The sequence below is a fragment of the Lupinus angustifolius genome, unplaced genomic scaffold, assembly GCF_001865875.1.
Source record: "Lupinus angustifolius cultivar Tanjil unplaced genomic scaffold, LupAngTanjil_v1.0 Scaffold_90_112, whole genome shotgun sequence".
Taxonomy (NCBI): Eukaryota; Viridiplantae; Streptophyta; class Magnoliopsida; order Fabales; family Fabaceae; genus Lupinus; species Lupinus angustifolius.
The window spans coordinates 1-20130 of NW_017724595.1; the positions used below are offsets into that span (position 1 = coordinate 1).

At 31.4% G+C, this 20130-nt stretch overlaps 1 protein-coding gene across 2 annotated transcripts; it reads right to left on the reverse strand.

The window, feature by feature from the left end:
- Window positions 1-6760: 6760 nt before the first annotated feature.
- Window positions 6761-18081, reverse strand: LOC109339718 (putative E3 ubiquitin-protein ligase XBAT34). 2 transcript variants are annotated; one of them, XM_019577216.1, is made up of 10 exons: window positions 17694-18081; window positions 17443-17557; window positions 17063-17143; window positions 16836-16924; window positions 16607-16698; window positions 16320-16401; window positions 15934-16042; window positions 15442-15527; window positions 9812-9917; window positions 6761-7507 (listed from the first exon to the last, which is right to left on the reverse strand). In XM_019577216.1, exons 1-10 carry the CDS (start codon window positions 17793-17795, stop codon window positions 6969-6971), a joined length of 1401 nt encoding a protein of 466 aa, XP_019432761.1. In that variant the 5' UTR covers window positions 17796-18081; the 3' UTR covers window positions 6761-6968. The 2 variants fall into 2 exon arrangements, with proteins under 2 accessions (XP_019432761.1, XP_019432759.1); XM_019577214.1 differs by lacking the exon at window positions 6761-7507 and having other exon boundaries at window positions 9065-9917.
- Between the last annotated feature and the right edge of the window lie 2049 nt (window positions 18082-20130).

A 20130-nucleotide genomic window follows, 5' to 3' on the forward strand; every position in this document is an offset into this window, starting at 1 on the left:
GGCTAATACCCAGTCGGATAATAAAAATCTCCCGATTTCGGTTTACGGTTACAACTTCGAAACACGGAATTCGAAGTGAAAAATAATTAGAAATACGTTCTGGACAAACTTGATGTCTATCTTGACTCGAAATAATATTTCGAAGCCAATGGCACAATCAGAATTCCATTCTGAGTTATGGAACTCAAAAACACGTTTTTGGGCCGAATATGGGCGAATTTGGGCCCGACATCTGCTCAAAACCTTTCCGTCACATAAAATTATGAAAATTTACCATAAAATAGGAAATCATAAAACAAGACTAACACTCAACTACGATTTAGTCTAATTCAATACCGACTAATTTCTAAACTTAATCGTTGTTAAAATAAATAATTAATAAAACATACACAGAAAATTCACGGTGTTACAACTAATGCCAGAGCTAGTCACTAGTAGTCATTTGCATTTTGACTTTGCTTTTGAGGCGAGTATATGTGTAGGGTACTTTTAATGTGTTGAATAAAGCTATCTATTGTATATATTTAAGTTTGGACAAAAAATGTATTTTCGTCTTGGGTTTTGTATAAACATTTTTCGTATTTCAATAAAGAATGATTCCACGATATATTAAGTGACTTTTAGTTATTATTAGGTAATGATTGTTGTCTTTTCCGCAATTTAGGTTACTTAACGTGATGTCCCAAAAATGAGTCAAATGTAAATGAAGGAGTTTTACATTACAAAACAAAATTTGTTTTACCCATTTTTGTTCAATATTGTTGGAGAAATTTTCGAGGCGCTACATAAAGGATTGAGATGACTTCACACACTATATTAACTCCTTTCTCTTTGAGGAATAATTACTACTTCATACACTTGTTGGGAATGGTAGATACGAACCCCGAAAGGATTAGTTCCTTACCCAAAAGGGTGAAGAGATACCCTTGATAGTACAAAAAAACAATTTTCATCTATTTTTCAAATTTTATTTCGACCAAAGGAAAATAAATCACGAGAAATTAAGATAATCACCAAAAAATATTTTAAAACTATGCCTGGACTACAATAATGATCCAACAAATATATGTGAGTAACTTGTATAATAATTCAAAATATTCTCCGTCCTTTTTAGAAATGACATTTTATTGAATAATGAGGAAATGACATTTTCTTGAAAATTTCAAAACTTTTTTGAAAATGAAAAAATATCATTTCCATTATTTTGAATAATGAGGAAATTACATTTTCATGAAAATTTTAAAACTTTTTTGCTCCAATCAATTTAATATTTTTTGTTGTCATTTTTATTACATTTTTTTGATATTTTTGAAACCCAATGAACATTTATATTTTAGTTTCCAATTATACCCTTATTTATTACTCATTTTTTCACCACATTTTTCTCCATTTCTTTTCTAATCTAATTTTCAATGTGCATTAAATTTGACTATTTAATAAAATTGTATTAAATTTTTATATATTGAATAATTTATTAAATTATGTGTATGACCTTAAATATCAAAATATGTAGAACGATGAAGTATATTTTTCAATTACTCTATCAACTAATCAACAATATCCTAAAATATCAATCAATGAGTGTGTCCATCATCCAGACCACCACAAACATTTATAATATAATTTATTTCTTTATCTCTCAACATAATAAATTTTCTTTACCTATCATATGTTATTGGTGAAATAATTCGACTATGAGTATAATAATATTTGATTTTGGGATAAAAATTGACGTTTCTTGAAGTTATTGTAACCGTAATTAAATAATAAACCACTTATACGTTAGTATTTTATTTTAAATTTAATTTTTTTGGAGAATATATCTACAACTATATAATGCTTATTATGATATTTTTCACATCTTTTTGATAGCCAATGATCAACTCCAACAATTAAAGTTATTCAATGTATTGATAGCATAAATTGGTTGAAATCATTGACTTAACTAGTGTCATGGATTGTGAATGTTAGAGTGAATGATTTTGAAAATGAAAATGATAATAACAAACATGTTACATAAAAATAAAAATTGTTTTTTGAAAATGAGAATAGAAAATAGAAATAGAAAACGTTTGTTGAAACCAAACACACCCTAAGGGTGTATTTGTTTTGTCCATTTTCTGTTTTCATTTTCAATGAAATCAGAAAATGAGTGTAAAAACGTGTTGGCCTTGTTATTTTCATTTCGTATTTCACAAAACATGACCTTCATTTCCTGAAATTTTGAAAATGAAAAAATGTCATTTCCAACATTTTCAATAATGAAGCAATGACATTTCATTGATATTTTTAAGACTTTGTACTTCATTTGTTCTATATCTTTTGATGTTTTAACTTTTTCATATTATTCCAAAAAAAATTTATGTTTTGAAAACTAAATACACATTTATACTTTACTTTCCCATCGTAGCCTTATATATTACTCCTCTTTTAACTACATGTTTCTTCGTTTTTTAATACATTTTTCAAAGTGCATTAAATATGATTATTTTAGTCAATTTTATCGAATTTTATATCATTTAATAATTTCTTAAAGTATTTACATAATCTTAAACATCAAATGATGTTACTCTCTTACTTATCAATATAACACTAAAATCAATTGATAAGTACTTCTAGACCATCATATATTCACATAATAGAATTTATTTTTTTATCTCTCAACATAATAACTTTTTTCGCCTCTCTTATGATATTGTTGAAATAGTTTGACAATGAATATAATAATATATGATTTTGGTATAAAAATTGACATCTCTTGAATTTACTACAACCTTAATTAAGTAATACACCATTAATATTACTAATTTATTTTAGCTTTTAACTTTAAAGGCACATGTCATGATTTGTGAAGTTTAGGATGAATGATTTTGAAAATGAAAATGATTATAACAAACATGTTTTTCAAGAAATGAAAACATGAAAATGAAATATATATTTTTTAAAATGAAAATAGGAAATAGAAATAGAAAACATTCTTTTGAAAGCAAACACACCCTAATATAGTGGGCTCCTCTTTAATATTATTATTAAGTTTTTTTCCTCCTCAAATTCCTTTTTCATTGTTTAACTTATACCTAATATAGTTTAGCATACGTTTGGTGTACATTACGTTTGTGGTTTTAGTTTACAAATTGGAATATAAATTATTAGATTATAATTTGTTGATATTGTAGTATGTTTAATGTTTTGCTACTTTAGTTAAAACTAAGTATAAGTTAATTTATTTTGCTTGAGTAAGGTAGAAAAATAATTTTTTAACTAAGTAAATTACAAAAAAATGTATGAAATTATTTGTTAATGTTATGATTTTTTTTATACTATTTTTAAAGTACAATTTATTTTATATTTAATTATATAATTTATATTTACTATAAACTTCTAACTTTTAATGCATCATGAGAAAGACTAAAGAATATTAAAATAAAAGACATAAAAATCAATATTTATAAACATACACTAACCTTGAATTAGACAATCCACAAAATAAATAATGCGCCGATGATAAAATAAGCAATCCAATGAGAGGACAATCCAAAAAATGAAAGTGCTATTGAAATTTAGGGACAAAATGTAAAGTGAAATTGGTTCGAAAAAATAATCAATCCAAAAAAGCAACACATCATAAAAGAGAAGTCACTTTTTGCTTATTTTTTATAAATAAAAACTGGATTTATAATCTATGTGAATTGTTAAACATAATTCTGCTTCAAGTTTAAACTTATTTGTTTAAAAAATAAACAAAAACTGTAAACTTTCATCTATACTAAACAAACAATTAGCGAGAGAAACTACAATATATTTATTCTATTGGTTTATCTTAGGATATAATGTCATGTTGGTTTATCTTAGGATATAATGCCATGTTGGTGTATCTTATATCATTAGCTTATCATATCTTGTTGGCTTATCCTATTTTGTTGTATTATCGTATCCTTCATTATTTGGGTTTGGGTTTGTATGAATTATGTATCTAGGGTTTATCGTAACTACTACTTCTAAGTTCTAATTAATAATATAAAAAAATTCTTTGCCATAATAGTTTTTTCCCCTCTATCTATTTTGAGGATTTTCTCCATGTAAATATTTCGTGTGATCTCATTCTATTTCTTCACTCCTCTCTTATATATTTGAGTTGAATTTCTACGTTTTCACACTCTAATCTCTACAAAGTGGTATCTAGAGATGTTCAATATGTAATTGGGGTTAGCCGTCTATATTACTAAGTTCGACATTGAGAAGTTCCATAGTAACATTAGTTTTTCAATATGGCAAGTTCAAATGAAAGTTGTTCTTACTCAAAATGGACTGAAGAAGCCATGAAAGATGAGCATTGAACTGATTTGGAGAAAAAGGTGTTCTCTGTCATTCAACTTTGCTTGTCCAAACATGTATTATGTACAGTTATCCATGAGGATACTGCTGTAGGGTTATAGCTAAAATTGGAGTCCATGTATATGAAAAAAGCCTTATGAACAAGCTGTCTCAAATAGCATTTATGTATGCTTCATATGCAAGAACATACTCATATTCAATCTTCTCTTAATGAACTAAATTCAACTCTCATTGATTTGGAGACCTTCAAGTTAAAATTAATGATGTAGATAAATTTGTTTCGTTAATTAGTTATCTCTATACCACCATCATGTAAACACTTCAAAAAATTCATTTTACATGATTTTACAGTTGCAGTCTCATTTATGTCTCACCCTAATAATGTAACCAAATTATGACACATGTTAGTTATCTCTAACTTGAATGTTTTTTTAGTGTTCTACATATACACATGCTAATGATGGTAAAAAAGAATGACAGATTAAAAAATGCATTTTTATTGATTATACATGTGGGGTGAAAGAATATCATTGATAATTACTATAGATGTGACTTTGAATGACGATGTTATGCTATGAAAAATGACCTATTGTTTCTTCTATTGCTACAAGTGATTAAGAGTGAGTAAAGAGAGAAGGTGGAGTTTCAAAATGAAGTTGTTACTCCAAAGGAAGATATCCCTAATTCTTTCGATACAATATCTACAATCTACAAATTACTAATACCACTAATCATGTTGATCCACAACGTAACATCAACATTTTTGTATTTACCCGAGATCAAGAACAAAGACAAATCACTACCACTACTAGATTCAAAGATAATAATTTATTTTCTTATGCATGGATTGTTGCATATGAAATTGATGAAGGCATTAAGCATAAAAACTACTCAAACTTTTCATGTCTTGATTCATCAAAGTGGTTGGTCACTATGCAAGAAGACTGAGAGTCTCTACAAGAATGATACTCAGGATTTGATGAAGCTACTACCTAAAGGTGAGCATTGTATTAGCTTCAAATGATTGTACAAAAAGAAACATGGCATCCATGGAGTTGAAGATTTGTTGTAAGAGGTTTTGATCAACATATAGATAATTTTTTTTATGATACTTAATGGTCGATACTTTTTGTTATCAAGTTTCAACCAATATTTCATCATATTTATAAATTATTTAAAGATTGAGACCTTTTCCATTTAATAAGAAACATGAGAAGATTTGGACTCGATTGTATCAAAGGGAAGAATAATAAGGTTTAAAAAAAAATAAAGAAGGTGTAATGTCAAAATGAAAGTGAAAATGCATAAAATAATCTCATTGCTTAACACGATGTGTAGTCAATGATCAGATGCTATCTGTGCAATATTAGATTCCTCATATATTAAATGCTCAGTGTGTAAATTTTTGGTTTGATCATGTGATATATGCTTGTTTCCTAAGTAAAACAGAATTCGAGTTTTGTGTGAAAATCATTATTGAAAGAGCTAACCTCGTTATGATGTTGATATTTCCAAATTGAATAAGATTATTTATAGTGAAGAATACTTTTGGTTAGAGATGAGAAAGGGGAATTACTATTATCAATGATAAACATATATATACATGTTGTAGATATTAAGTATTGACAATTATCAATGCTAAACATATATCCATCTTATGATGATAAAAGGTTATGACACTATACCTTATGCTTCAGTGTTTTGAGTATCTTACTCTATTTTATAATATAAAAAATTGACCATGCATCTATTATGATTTGAAATCTTATAATAAAATTTCCCTACATAAAAATTATTGAAATGATTTTTTTGTGCTAATATAAATCTACCAATCATATAATAAAGTAGTCACAAATTACTGCACAGATTTTATATACAATAGAATGACTCAATAAAAAATAACATTGTATAGTAACAAAAACATTTATGCTCAAGAAACAAAACAGAAGAAAACATGACATAATCAGACAACCCAAATAAATTTATTCTATTATCTCATAGGGGCAAGTTTTATCAAATTGCATTTTATTTTCTTAATTAACTATAGTGAGATAGAGGGTGAGCTCGACATAACAGGAAAAGTGTTGTTTAGTGATCATGAGATGATAAGTTCAAATCCTAGAATAACCTCTCCACTTATGGGAATGCATACATATACCCTACCCAAACCCTCTAACTAGCAGCCTCGTGCTTTTAATGAACTAAAGTGGGATGTACCAAATAAACAAACCAACACATAAGAAGTATGCACTAGTATGTTCAATAATTGTGTTAACAAAGTAGACTAGCAGCAGAGCTTAAAGAAACAGATTTTCAATTTAATAGTAGAAGCATCCAATGCAAATCTAAGTAGTGTATATAGATGAAACATTTTATATACACTTCACCTGTTGTTTTCACTCTTACATATAACATCAGAATTGACCAAAAATCAAGGTAGTGTATATTAGAAGTGAAAATTTGAACCCACGTGTACATAAAAACACAAAACAGCATGACATTAACAATTCACAGAGTCCCATGTGGGATATAGATACCACTAGATAGACATTTTTCTGTTTGTACCTTTATGATAAAGACATAGTGTTCACTTGTGCAAAGCAATGCAAGCTTGTCAACACTGTTCCAAAATCTCAAACATGATACAGCTTTATGACCTGGTCAATCTTAGCTCTACATACTGGGCAACCCCACTTCTTTGTTTTGACCTCATTCAAGCAAGACATGCATCCAGCAACATGGCCACATGGTATGCATGCCCCTTCTGCTGGAGCATCTAAGCATATCACACATATAGAACTATTTCCATCAGCATTTTTTCCTTCTTTAGGTAGCTTCTCAACAACTGGAGATGACATATCAATGGGGCTTGAATCAATTGACGGATATTGAATCGGGACATCGTCTGGTACCGCATCAGTAACCGGAGGTGCCGATGGATTGAAATCCAGGCCACTAGTAGTATGGCCAGCAGAGACATTGTCATTTTCAAGGATTTGGACATGCTGATTATTGCCACCTTGCTCAGCTTCATGTAAATTCACACTTTCACTGGTATTTGGACTTTCTGTACCTACAAAACCATGCTTGCTTGCATTGTTCACTCCACTTGAAGAGCTTGCTTCAAAGTTTTGATGGGCATCAGGGAAAGGTGGCCTGTCATTAATGGCATGTTGAAGCAAGCATAAAAACTACTCAAACTTTTCATGTCTTGATTCATCAAAGTGGTTGGTCACTATGCAAGAAGACTGAGAGTCTCTACAAGAATGATACTCAGGATTTGATGAAGCTACTACCTAAAGGTGAGCATTGTATTAGCTTCAAATGATTGTACAAAAAGAAACATGGCATCCATGGAGTTGAAGATTTGTTGTAAGAGGTTTTGATCAACATATAGATAATTTTTTTTATGATACTTAATGGTCGATACTTTTTGTTATCAAGTTTCAACCAATATTTCATCATATTTATAAATTATTTAAAGATTGAGACCTTTTCCATTTAATAAGAAACATGAGAAGATTTGGACTCGATTGTATCAAAGGGAAGAATAATAAGGTTTAAAAAAAAATAAAGAAGGTGTAATGTCAAAATGAAAGTGAAAATGCATAAAATAATCTCATTGCTTAACACGATGTGTAGTCAATGATCAGATGCTATCTGTGCAATATTAGATTCCTCATATATTAAATGCTCAGTGTGTAAATTTTTGGTTTGATCATGTGATATATGCTTGTTTCCTAAGTAAAACAGAATTCGAGTTTTGTGTGAAAATCATTATTGAAAGAGCTAACCTCGTTATGATGTTGATATTTCCAAATTGAATAAGATTATTTATAGTGAAGAATACTTTTGGTTAGAGATGAGAAAGGGGAATTACTATTATCAATGATAAACATATATATACATGTTGTAGATATTAAGTATTGACAATTATCAATGCTAAACATATATCCATCTTATGATGATAAAAGGTTATGACACTATACCTTATGCTTCAGTGTTTTGAGTATCTTACTCTATTTTATAATATAAAAAATTGACCATGCATCTATTATGATTTGAAATCTTATAATAAAATTTCCCTACATAAAAATTATTGAAATGATTTTTTTGTGCTAATATAAATCTACCAATCATATAATAAAGTAGTCACAAATTACTGCACAGATTTTATATACAATAGAATGACTCAATAAAAAATAACATTGTATAGTAACAAAAACATTTATGCTCAAGAAACAAAACAGAAGAAAACATGACATAATCAGACAACCCAAATAAATTTATTCTATTATCTCATAGGGGCAAGTTTTATCAAATTGCATTTTATTTTCTTAATTAACTATAGTGAGATAGAGGGTGAGCTCGACATAACAGGAAAAGTGTTGTTTAGTGATCATGAGATGATAAGTTCAAATCCTAGAATAACCTCTCCACTTATGGGAATGCATACATATACCCTACCCAAACCCTCTAACTAGCAGCCTCGTGCTTTTAATGAACTAAAGTGGGATGTACCAAATAAACAAACCAACACATAAGAAGTATGCACTAGTATGTTCAATAATTGTGTTAACAAAGTAGACTAGCAGCAGAGCTTAAAGAAACAGATTTTCAATTTAATAGTAGAAGCATCCAATGCAAATCTAAGTAGTGTATATAGATGAAACATTTTATATACACTTCACCTGTTGTTTTCACTCTTACATATAACATCAGAATTGACCAAAAATCAAGGTAGTGTATATTAGAAGTGAAAATTTGAACCCACGTGTACATAAAAACACAAAACAGCATGACATTAACAATTCACAGAGTCCCATGTGGGATATAGATACCACTAGATAGACATTTTTCTGTTTGTACCTTTATGATAAAGACATAGTGTTCACTTGTGCAAAGCAATGCAAGCTTGTCAACACTGTTCCAAAATCTCAAACATGATACAGCTTTATGACCTGGTCAATCTTAGCTCTACATACTGGGCAACCCCACTTCTTTGTTTTGACCTCATTCAAGCAAGACATGCATCCAGCAACATGGCCACATGGTATGCATGCCCCTTCTGCTGGAGCATCTAAGCATATCACACATATAGAACTATTTCCATCAGCATTTTTTCCTTCTTTAGGTAGCTTCTCAACAACTGGAGATGACATATCAATGGGGCTTGAATCAATTGACGGATATTGAATCGGGACATCGTCTGGTACCGCATCAGTAACCGGAGGTGCCGATGGATTGAAATCCAGGCCACTAGTAGTATGGCCAGCAGAGACATTGTCATTTTCAAGGATTTGGACATGCTGATTATTGCCACCTTGCTCAGCTTCATGTAAATTCACACTTTCACTGGTATTTGGACTTTCTGTACCTACAAAACCATGCTTGCTTGCATTGTTCACTCCACTTGAAGAGCTTGCTTCAAAGTTTTGATGGGCATCAGGGAAAGGTGGCCTGTCATTAATGGCATGTTGAAGCGATGCATGGATAGCCATAGCTAGCTCTGGGTCTTCTGCAGCTGGTGGTGCTGTTGGTGGAGCTGTAGCCAAATCATTACACAAAAATTCTGGATTTACCTGAAAAAACCAGAAGATTAAAGCATTATGCAATGAGCAAGAGAGTTATGCATCAACAAATTTATTAGCTGAAAGCCTTCTAAACATTTTCTAGGTTGCAAATGAACTATCACAGTCACTTTGTTTACAATCAGTTTGAAAAGCAAAAAATAGAAATCCTATGAAATAAAGTACTTTACAGAGAAGATAAAGGAAATAAAGATAATGGAAAGGGTTTAATATATGCTGTTAAGATTTGAATGAGTGAAATCAGCCAACTGCAAGAGGCAAAATAAAGTAAAATAATATTCCGGTAGAACCGGAATCAGGCATTGTTATTTGGCATTGTTGGAAGTATTGAGATTCGGAATTACTTAATATTAGTTATATTAGAAATGCACCGATTTCTAGATGTGATGAACTGATGAAGTAAATCAAATTGTAATTTTCTGTAAAATAAATAAGATTGCCCCATCTTTGAATATAATTTGTAGTGCATCAAATACTGTGCAACCATAAAGCATGAGAAAATTGCGTAAAATTTTAAGTTGAGCATTCAATTTTCTTTCCAAAAAACAGAGAATAAAATAAATCCAATTTCCCAACAGTGGTTTAAAAAGGCATCGACATTAGATATATATATATATATATATGTCAAGAAATTTGAGCATGACTGATGCCCAGAAATCTGAAATCACAACCATCTTCTAAGAATAAATTACACTAAAACCCCCTCGGGGTTTGGTTATTTGACAGTGCACTCCATTCATAGCTCAATATTATAGCCCACCCGGCCCATTTAACTCTTTTGGGGATATCTTATGAAGTATTCTTTTTAACTCTTCTTCAACCATGGATTAAGTGGCCGTGCAATTACAAAAAACAAAAAATACTGAACCAAACCTGGAAACAGCCTCAGGGTGTTTACATCTCGCCTCCCTAGACCCCACTAGGTGGGAGTCTCGTGTACGGAACAACCAACATTTACATGTCACTCACATTCATCCTTTTCACCCCTCCTTTATTCATTCCCAAATGGAGCACAGTACAAGACCAAGAAGGGCAACCACCATATTGCAACCACTAGGGTCTAGGAGCTGGTGTTGGGCTTACATCTAGGTATTCCAGGGGCTGATTTTATGTTATTGTTGGCAATGAAATTGGCCTTTTGACATCAGGTTGATGAAGAATTGAAGATGTCCCAAAATTGCCCTTATGTATTTTCCTTCTTGCATGCCCTCAGCACACACTTGCATCAACGAAGAAAGTACTTTTGCTCACTTTATTATTGTTCTTTGATAAAAAAAGTCTTGTGTTGCCTTGGACTGAACAGAATTTGTGGTGTTCAAGAAGCAATAAAAGAGGGGTAGTTAAGGTCCAGGAAGGAATACAGAAATTATAAGGTGAGGACCTTGTGATGGTAATGATGTTCTCTTCAGGGTGCAGTTTATTGCCTAAAGACGATTCACATGATATGGTGTTCTTGTTCTGTTTATTTTCTGGTTTGAATAGGATTAGTGGATGCTATGTAGATATTTTGAAGAGGCATTGAGAAAGTGTGATGATCTGAAATTCTGAATAAAATGTGAATTTATGAAAGTTGAGATATGTTTGAAGTGAAAATCTGAAATTGTATCATGTGATGAATTAAAGCTTTGAGATGGAAGTCACAGAGAGCAAGCTAGCAACAGACAGTAGAAAGATCTGGCGATAGAGGATTGGTTGGTGTGGGTGGGACTATGGATTAATTTGGAACCATGGTTTAAATAGGATGGAAAAACTAACACCTCTTGTTAGTCAACGGGTCAAATGGGGTGGGCTGTAATATTTAGTTAAGAATGGGGTGGGCTGTCATTTCAGAAACACCCTTAAATAGGGCTACTTTGGAAGTCCAGAGTCTAAACCACCCTCTAAGGTCACAATTTTCATTTGGACTGTGGCGCTAAATATAACCAACACTAATAACATGTCTCATATTTGGAGGCCACATAAGGATCTTTCCCCTGATATGTATATTATGTGTGGGCAGTGTTCACCATTTTTGGTGAATGTCATATCACATATGTGCCAATTTGACCCATTTTTACGAATATCTTCAAAGGTTTTGGTTGAAGCAAAAAGTCAAATTTTTGTGTGGCTATGTATAATCTACGCTACCCAGATCCCACTAAGTATGAGGCTCGTGCACTGAGCCGCCTTTTTTATGTGTAATCTGCGCTACACAATGATGCATATGATTGCAGGTTAACTCATATCTTTAAGGAGATTTCCTTGACACTGCAGCTGACTTCGGATAAGATCAGGCAATTAACTTCTATTTGGCATAAAACACATGATCTTTTCAAGGGTGTTTCCCTAAAATATTGGGCGGCTTTTAACCATTGATGTTTTCTTTATGCTTTTTTGTTTGCTCTTACATTAAGAATTATTTTTGATCTTCAAAATTAATTTTATTTGTTTTCTCATGCTAATGAATTTCTTCTACTAAAAACAAATCAACACTCCTCCTTAGGGTTAACATTTATGTTGCAAGTAGACAGTTATTAAGCACAATATTTCCAAATAAACACTCTTAAACAATAGAAAACCATGTAAGTTGTTGCATAGCATGTGGCATACCTGTGGAATTCCTTTGCAAGCATTAGAAAACCATGTAAGTTGTTGCCTGTCGTTCTCACTTACCGGGCCAAGTCTAATGCGTGTTTCTGGAAAGAGGCAGACAAAATTCAACATACTGTAAAACCCTATTAAGAAAGAAGGAACTATTTCCTGTACATATAACCATGGTTATCAAACTCTTGAGTTAGCTCTTCAACTCTTGACTCTTTCGTTTACGATCTTAGGACGCAAATACATCTTAAATCATATGTAAACTCTTTTTTTATCAAACTTGTATGAACTTAACTGAATTTTGATAAAAAATCAATATATTCTAGATTGTACCAGCGAATTTACAATTTTTGCTTAGCACATGTTTTTTACCTCAATACATACATATCCTTAACTTTATTACTGTCTACACTATTTACTTTTCTTAAATGCACACATGTATGCGTTAAGGAAATAGGATGAAGACAGAGAGAAATAGAAGAACTCGGTATAGAAGATTACTAGTAGTGGTACTGGTAGCAACAATTGTCACTGTCGGATCAGACTGGCGAAGATTTGGTTCTTCTAAATTCGCTTTCCACAAAGCAATAATAGTACGCGGTCGTGCGTCCTGCTCATTTAATATTATGCATTACATATGTCGAGTAAATACCAGATGATGATAAGAAGATAATATCCAGAAAAGAAAAGCATCAACCATGTTTTATGTATTAATCTTAAGTGCAACCGATACTAGTAATTACAACAATTATATTTTAATGACCCTTAATTTGTCCAGAATGCAGATAAGTGAAACCAGGTGATGACTCAAACCCTTTAATGAAACAAACTAATTATTTTCTGTGTGTGTGAATGTATTAAAGAATGATGGATTTACTATGGAACACCTGCATAGTAGAATATATCACAAGCTCCAACTTGTAAGGTCTGGTAAGATTACGGAAGCCAGCTGGTAAGACAACCACCCAACTGCAAAGAAAATTAATCAATAACAAGCACAAGTGCAGATTTTGTACTAAAATTTTCTCCTCAGAAAAATAAATTCAATAAATTAATTTGCAAGTCATGTGAATGCAAACTCAACAATCTAAGAATAAAGCTTGAACAACTACTCATAAAATAGCAAACACATCATGAACTGAGATGCTTCAACAACATATCACACGATACCCACACTTTTCTAGATACCAACTGTGGAGCTACTACTTCTAGGAACCCAGGTCCATGAAACTCCCGCAGCCAACCACTGAACAAGCATAAGTGACTCTGAAAATCAGTGTTAATAAGTTTAAAAACTTAGATGCTTCAGCTATCATGATAAAGAGAAGAAAGAGAAAACAAACAACCCATTCAACTTCATACAGCAACACAATGATATTACATGACAAAAAGACAACCACTAGGGTCTAGGAGCTGGTGTTGGGCTTACATCTAGGTATTCCAGGGGCTGATTTTATGTTATTGTTGGCAATGAAATTGGCCTTTTGACATCAGGTTGATGAAGAATTGAAGATGTCCCAAAATTGCCCTTATGTATTTTCCTTCTTGCATGCCCTCAGCACACACTTGCATCAACGAAGAAAGTACTTTTGCTCACTTTATTATTGTTCTTTGATAAAAAAAGTCTTGTGTTGCCTTGGACTGAACAGAATTTGTGGTGTTCAAGAAGCAATAAAAGAGGGGTAGTTAAGGTCCAGGAAGGAATACAGAAATTATAAGGTGAGGACCTTGTGATGGTAATGATGTTCTCTTCAGGGTGCAGTTTATTGCCTAAAGACGATTCACATGATATGGTGTTCTTGTTCTGTTTATTTTCTGGTTTGAATAGGATTAGTGGATGCTATGTAGATATTTTGAAGAGGCATTGAGAAAGTGTGATGATCTGAAATTCTGAATAAAATGTGAATTTATGAAAGTTGAGATATGTTTGAAGTGAAAATCTGAAATTGTATCATGTGATGAATTAAAGCTTTGAGATGGAAGTCACAGAGAGCAAGCTAGCAACAGACAGTAGAAAGATCTGGCGATAGAGGATTGGTTGGTGTGGGTGGGACTATGGATTAATTTGGAACCATGGTTTAAATAGGATGGAAAAACTAACACCTCTTGTTAGTCAACGGGTCAAATGGGGTGGGCTGTAATATTTAGTTAAGAATGGGGTGGGCTGTCATTTCAGAAACACCCTTAAATAGGGCTACTTTGGAAGTCCAGAGTCTAAACCACCCTCTAAGGTCACAATTTTCATTTGGACTGTGGCGCTAAATATAACCAACACTAATAACATGTCTCATATTTGGAGGCCACATAAGGATCTTTCCCCTGATATGTATATTATGTGTGGGCAGTGTTCACCATTTTTGGTGAATGTCATATCACATATGTGCCAATTTGACCCATTTTTACGAATATCTTCAAAGGTTTTGGTTGAAGCAAAAAGTCAAATTTTTGTGTGGCTATGTATAATCTACGCTACCCAGATCCCACTAAGTATGAGGCTCGTGCACTGAGCCGCCTTTTTTATGTGTAATCTGCGCTACACAATGATGCATATGATTGCAGGTTAACTCATATCTTTAAGGAGATTTCCTTGACACTGCAGCTGACTTCGGATAAGATCAGGCAATTAACTTCTATTTGGCATAAAACACATGATCTTTTCAAGGGTGTTTCCCTAAAATATTGGGCGGCTTTTAACCATTGATGTTTTCTTTATGCTTTTTTGTTTGCTCTTACATTAAGAATTATTTTTGATCTTCAAAATTAATTTTATTTGTTTTCTCATGCTAATGAATTTCTTCTACTAAAAACAAATCAACACTCCTCCTTAGGGTTAACATTTATGTTGCAAGTAGACAGTTATTAAGCACAATATTTCCAAATAAACACTCTTAAACAATAGAAAACCATGTAAGTTGTTGCATAGCATGTGGCATACCTGTGGAATTCCTTTGCAAGCATTAGAAAACCATGTAAGTTGTTGCCTGTCGTTCTCACTTACCGGGCCAAGTCTAATGCGTGTTTCTGGAAAGAGGCAGACAAAATTCAACATACTGTAAAACCCTATTAAGAAAGAAGGAACTATTTCCTGTACATATAACCATGGTTATCAAACTCTTGAGTTAGCTCTTCAACTCTTGACTCTTTCGTTTACGATCTTAGGACGCAAATACATCTTAAATCATATGTAAACTCTTTTTTTATCAAACTTGTATGAACTTAACTGAATTTTGATAAAAAATCAATATATTCTAGATTGTACCAGCGAATTTACAATTTTTGCTTAGCACATGTTTTTTACCTCAATACATACATATCCTTAACTTTATTACTGTCTACACTATTTACTTTTCTTAAATGCACACATGTATGCGTTAAGGAAATAGGATGAAGACAGAGAGAAATAGAAGAACTCGGTATAGAAGATTACTAGTAGTGGTACTGGTAGCAACAATTGTCACTGTCGGATCAGACTGGCGAAGATTTGGTTCTTCTAAATTCGCTTTCCACAAAGCAATAATAGTACGCGGTCGTGCGTCCTGCTCATTTAATATTATGCATTACATATGTCGAGTAAATACCAGATGATGATAAGAAGATAATATCCAGAAAAGAAAAGCATCAACCATGTTTTATGTATTAATCTTAAGTGCAACCGATACTAGTAATTACAACAATTATATTTTAATGACCCTTAATTTGTCCAGAATGCAGATAAGTGAAACCAGGTGATGACTCAAACCCTTTAATGAAACAAACTAATTATTTTCTGTGTGTGTGAATGTATTAAAGAATGATGGATTTACTATGGAACACCTGCATAGTAGAATATATCACAAGCTCCAACTTGTAAGGTCTGGTAAGATTACGGAAGCCAGCTGGTAAGACAACCACCCAACTGCAAAGAAAATTAATCAATAACAAGCACAAGTGCAGATTTTGTACTAAAATTTTCTCCTCAGAAAAATAAATTCAATAAATTAATTTGCAAGTCATGTGAATGCAAACTCAACAATCTAAGAATAAAGCTTGAACAACTACTCATAAAATAGCAAACACATCATGAACTGAGATGCTTCAACAACATATCACACGATACCCACACTTTTCTAGATACCAACTGTGGAGCTACTACTTCTAGGAACCCAGGTCCATGAAACTCCCGCAGCCAACCACTGAACAAGCATAAGTGACTCTGAAAATCAGTGTTAATAAGTTTAAAAACTTAGATGCTTCAGCTATCATGATAAAGAGAAGAAAGAGAAAACAAACAACCCATTCAACTTCATACAGCAACACAATGATATTACATGACAAAAAGATTAAATGTACCTCAAATGCACGAACAACATTGGTGTGCCCTTTGGCCCTTGCAACCTCAAGAGCAGTTTGACAATCATCATTCAAGACTAAAGCATTTGCTGAAAAGTTTAACAGTAAATCCTATAAAAATATATTCACAATTCACAAATGAAAATTAAATAACAATTGTTGGATTTCTAAAATTCAAATGAATGAAAATAATCAAGCTTTGTTGAAATATAAACACTTGACCTTACCTCCATGTGAAAGAAGTAGCTTGACAATACTTTCAAGGCCCCTTTTAGCTGCATGATGCAATGGTGTCCCAGCATTACGGCCTAAAAAATAGTTGAAACAAATAGATGAGTCAAATTGAAAATATAAATCAAGTTCCACGAATATCAATGACGACAACAACGATAAACAAGAAAAAACCATCTCAAGTAAGAAATCTAAAATTTCTGTTAACATATAAAACTACACAACTCAAGCTCCCAGAGTACAGATTTTGAAGGTTACTTTTACTAACAAGTATCAAATTTTGTTCAATGGCAATTGACTCCATATCATTAAATTCCATTCATACCAATTAGCATTGGTTTCCCACTAATCAAACTAAAGCAATCATAAACCATACCTGGACGATAAGCATTGATATTGGCTCCAAGTTCTATCAAAGTTTTAGCAACATTATAAAGCTCAGGATTCATACAAGCAACAATCAAGGGTGTTTTTCCTTCTCTATCCATCCACTACATCAAAATCATCAACAACACCATCAAAATCTACATCGAAATTCGATGTATCCAATCCCATTAACCCACCACCCATTAAAAAAACTATAGAAAAATTCACACTTTACATGAAATTTTGACACAGAAATTTTACCTCAAGGCCTGCACCTTCTCTATGAAGGGATTTGATTCCTTCGACGTTCCCATAACTGACTTGTTGGTAGAGCAATTCGCCTTTAGATTGCGATTGTCCCATCAGATAAATATGAAGTCAGAACCAAAATTGGACCTTTTTTCTTTCTTTTTTTGTGTGTGAATTTTTGATTAGTTTTTCAGAAATTCTGAATGGGTTTTCTGAAATGAAGCGAAGTAAAATTGGGTTTCAGTTGAATCGGGAAATTTTCTAGGAAAAATTTGAACTTTCCTGGAATATGTAATAAAGTATGATCCTTTTGAAAAAAATAAATAATTGAAAAGATGATAATGGAAAAAGGTTGAGGGTTTGGGGAAAAGGATACAATTGGAAAATGAGTGGGGCCTAAAAGTATAAATAAATATTCAACAAAACCATGTCCATAGAAAATGACAAGAGAAATAGCCTCTAAGGCATATTTTAAATTAGAAAAATATATATTTTCCCTTTTCAGATTTAGAGAAATATTAGACTTAATTTTGTTGAAGTAGTTTTATAAATCATATTCTTATAACGTTAGGAGAGAAAACTTGCACAACATTTGATATGTGGATCTTTCCATTATAAAAAAATAAAAAAGATTGAGAGGGCCAATTTTGATCATTGAATTATTTATGATCAATTTTTTAAAATTGTCTTTGGATTTTTTTTATAATTCACACATGTATCTTTTTATATGGAGATAATCATATTCTAAAGAATAAGACATTTGTCTAATGTTAGATATTCAAGTATCATATTAGATCAAAAATTAAAATATCATTCCTATAAGTTATATTGGTCTTAAGGAAAAACATATATTAAAAAAAATATTAATTCTTTATTTACATAATAAATGCTCTCAAATAATTGTCTGAAATATTGGTGGTGTAACTTTCTAACGCAAACATATGACTCCATAATCAATCACAAATTTGATTTTATAAATGGATACTTAATGATAAAAATTGACCTCTCAATCCATTTCCATACAATACAAGTGGCTGTCTCAGCATTTTTAGAGATTTCAAATATTATTTAAATGTGCTGTATAAATAAGAAAGACAGAGACATATTTATAGATAAATGTAATATAGAAAGAAACCGTGTTAATGCCAATGACCATGTTTGATTTCTTAGCATTGAAGGAAATGGTCCTTATGTGAAACTTAGAGATGGCAATAAGGCCAAACTCATACCAGTAGTATTTTCCTATACTCATATCTGTATTATTTATAGGTACTTGCATGGGTAGTGACTATTTGCGAGTAATCCACATGTTTTTAAGTTTCAAAATATATTATATATTTTATAATAGTCAATACATATAAAATAATTATTATATGAATAAAATTTATATACATGTTAAATTTATTATATATTTTAATCACTAAAATTCATTATAAAATAATACAAAAATAGATAATATATAATTATAAAATAATAATAAAAGTGTAATATATATAAATTATTTAATTAAAAAATAAATTTATAAATATGTGGGTACTCACTTTTATCCATAAACTATTTTTGTAAGTACTCGTTGTATGTATTTTAGTGGGTACCCACTGAACGAGTATTTTTGTCATCCCTAATTAAGCTGTAATGGGAAAGCTCTCAAATCTAGATTGTTGAAAACAAAATTCAAATTATATAGTCATTTCTCAACATTGAATGAAGTTTTACTTCCATATAATTTTGTTATATAAACTAAAAGTGATAAAAGAGACCAAAAAAAATCCAAATTTCAAGTAAATGATTAAATAGTGAAACACTTTATTTCTGTCACGGTTAGGGAATGTCATGTGGACATGGCTGACATTGGATTTGAATTACTTTAATATTTCATTAACCTATAAAAAAAGTATGTAATATGATTTGGAGAGTATAGATTTGGTAAAAGTATAATATATTTATATTGTGGGTATAAAAATTTATATAGTCATTATATCATTCATCATTAATTTGAATTTTTTTTTTTTGAATATTGAATGATGATTATTATATATGAATAATAGATAATAAAATAACAATGTATAAAATTCTTACTTATATATTTTTTTTCTCATTTTATAGTTGTACTTATTCTACTATTTTCACACATATTTAGTCGAGTATGATTGCTAATAACTGCATTAAGTTCTATATTCTATATGGGTCTACATGTTGGTTCACTCTTTTGTATCACTCCACGTGCCAGCAGACAGGGGCAGAACTTATTAAGGGCAGGTGGGGGCAACTGCTCCCCTGATATTTTTTTTAAATATATTTTTTTACCTTATATAATTTTATGTAGTCCTTCTAAAAGTTATAGATAATAGATCAAGTTGTCTTATAAGTGTAGATATTGATATTGCTTATAAATACTATTATTTTATAATAATTTTACACATATGAAATAGATTATGGGATCACAAAT

Bases quoted from the DNA above. Each gene is read 5' to 3' on its own strand.
- LOC109339718 (XM_019577216.1), bottom strand. From the start codon at position 17,795: ATGGGACAATCGCAATCTAAAGGCGAATTGCTCTACCAACAAGTCAGT. The intron at 17,558-17,693 runs GTAAAATTTCTG...ATTTTGATGTAG, and splicing joins GAGAAGGTGCAGGCCTTGAG to TGGATGGATAGAGAAGGAAA. The intron at 9,918-15,441 runs GTATGCCACATG...TGGTTTTTTCAG, and splicing joins CTTGCAAAGGAATTCCACAG to GTAAATCCAGAATTTTTGTG.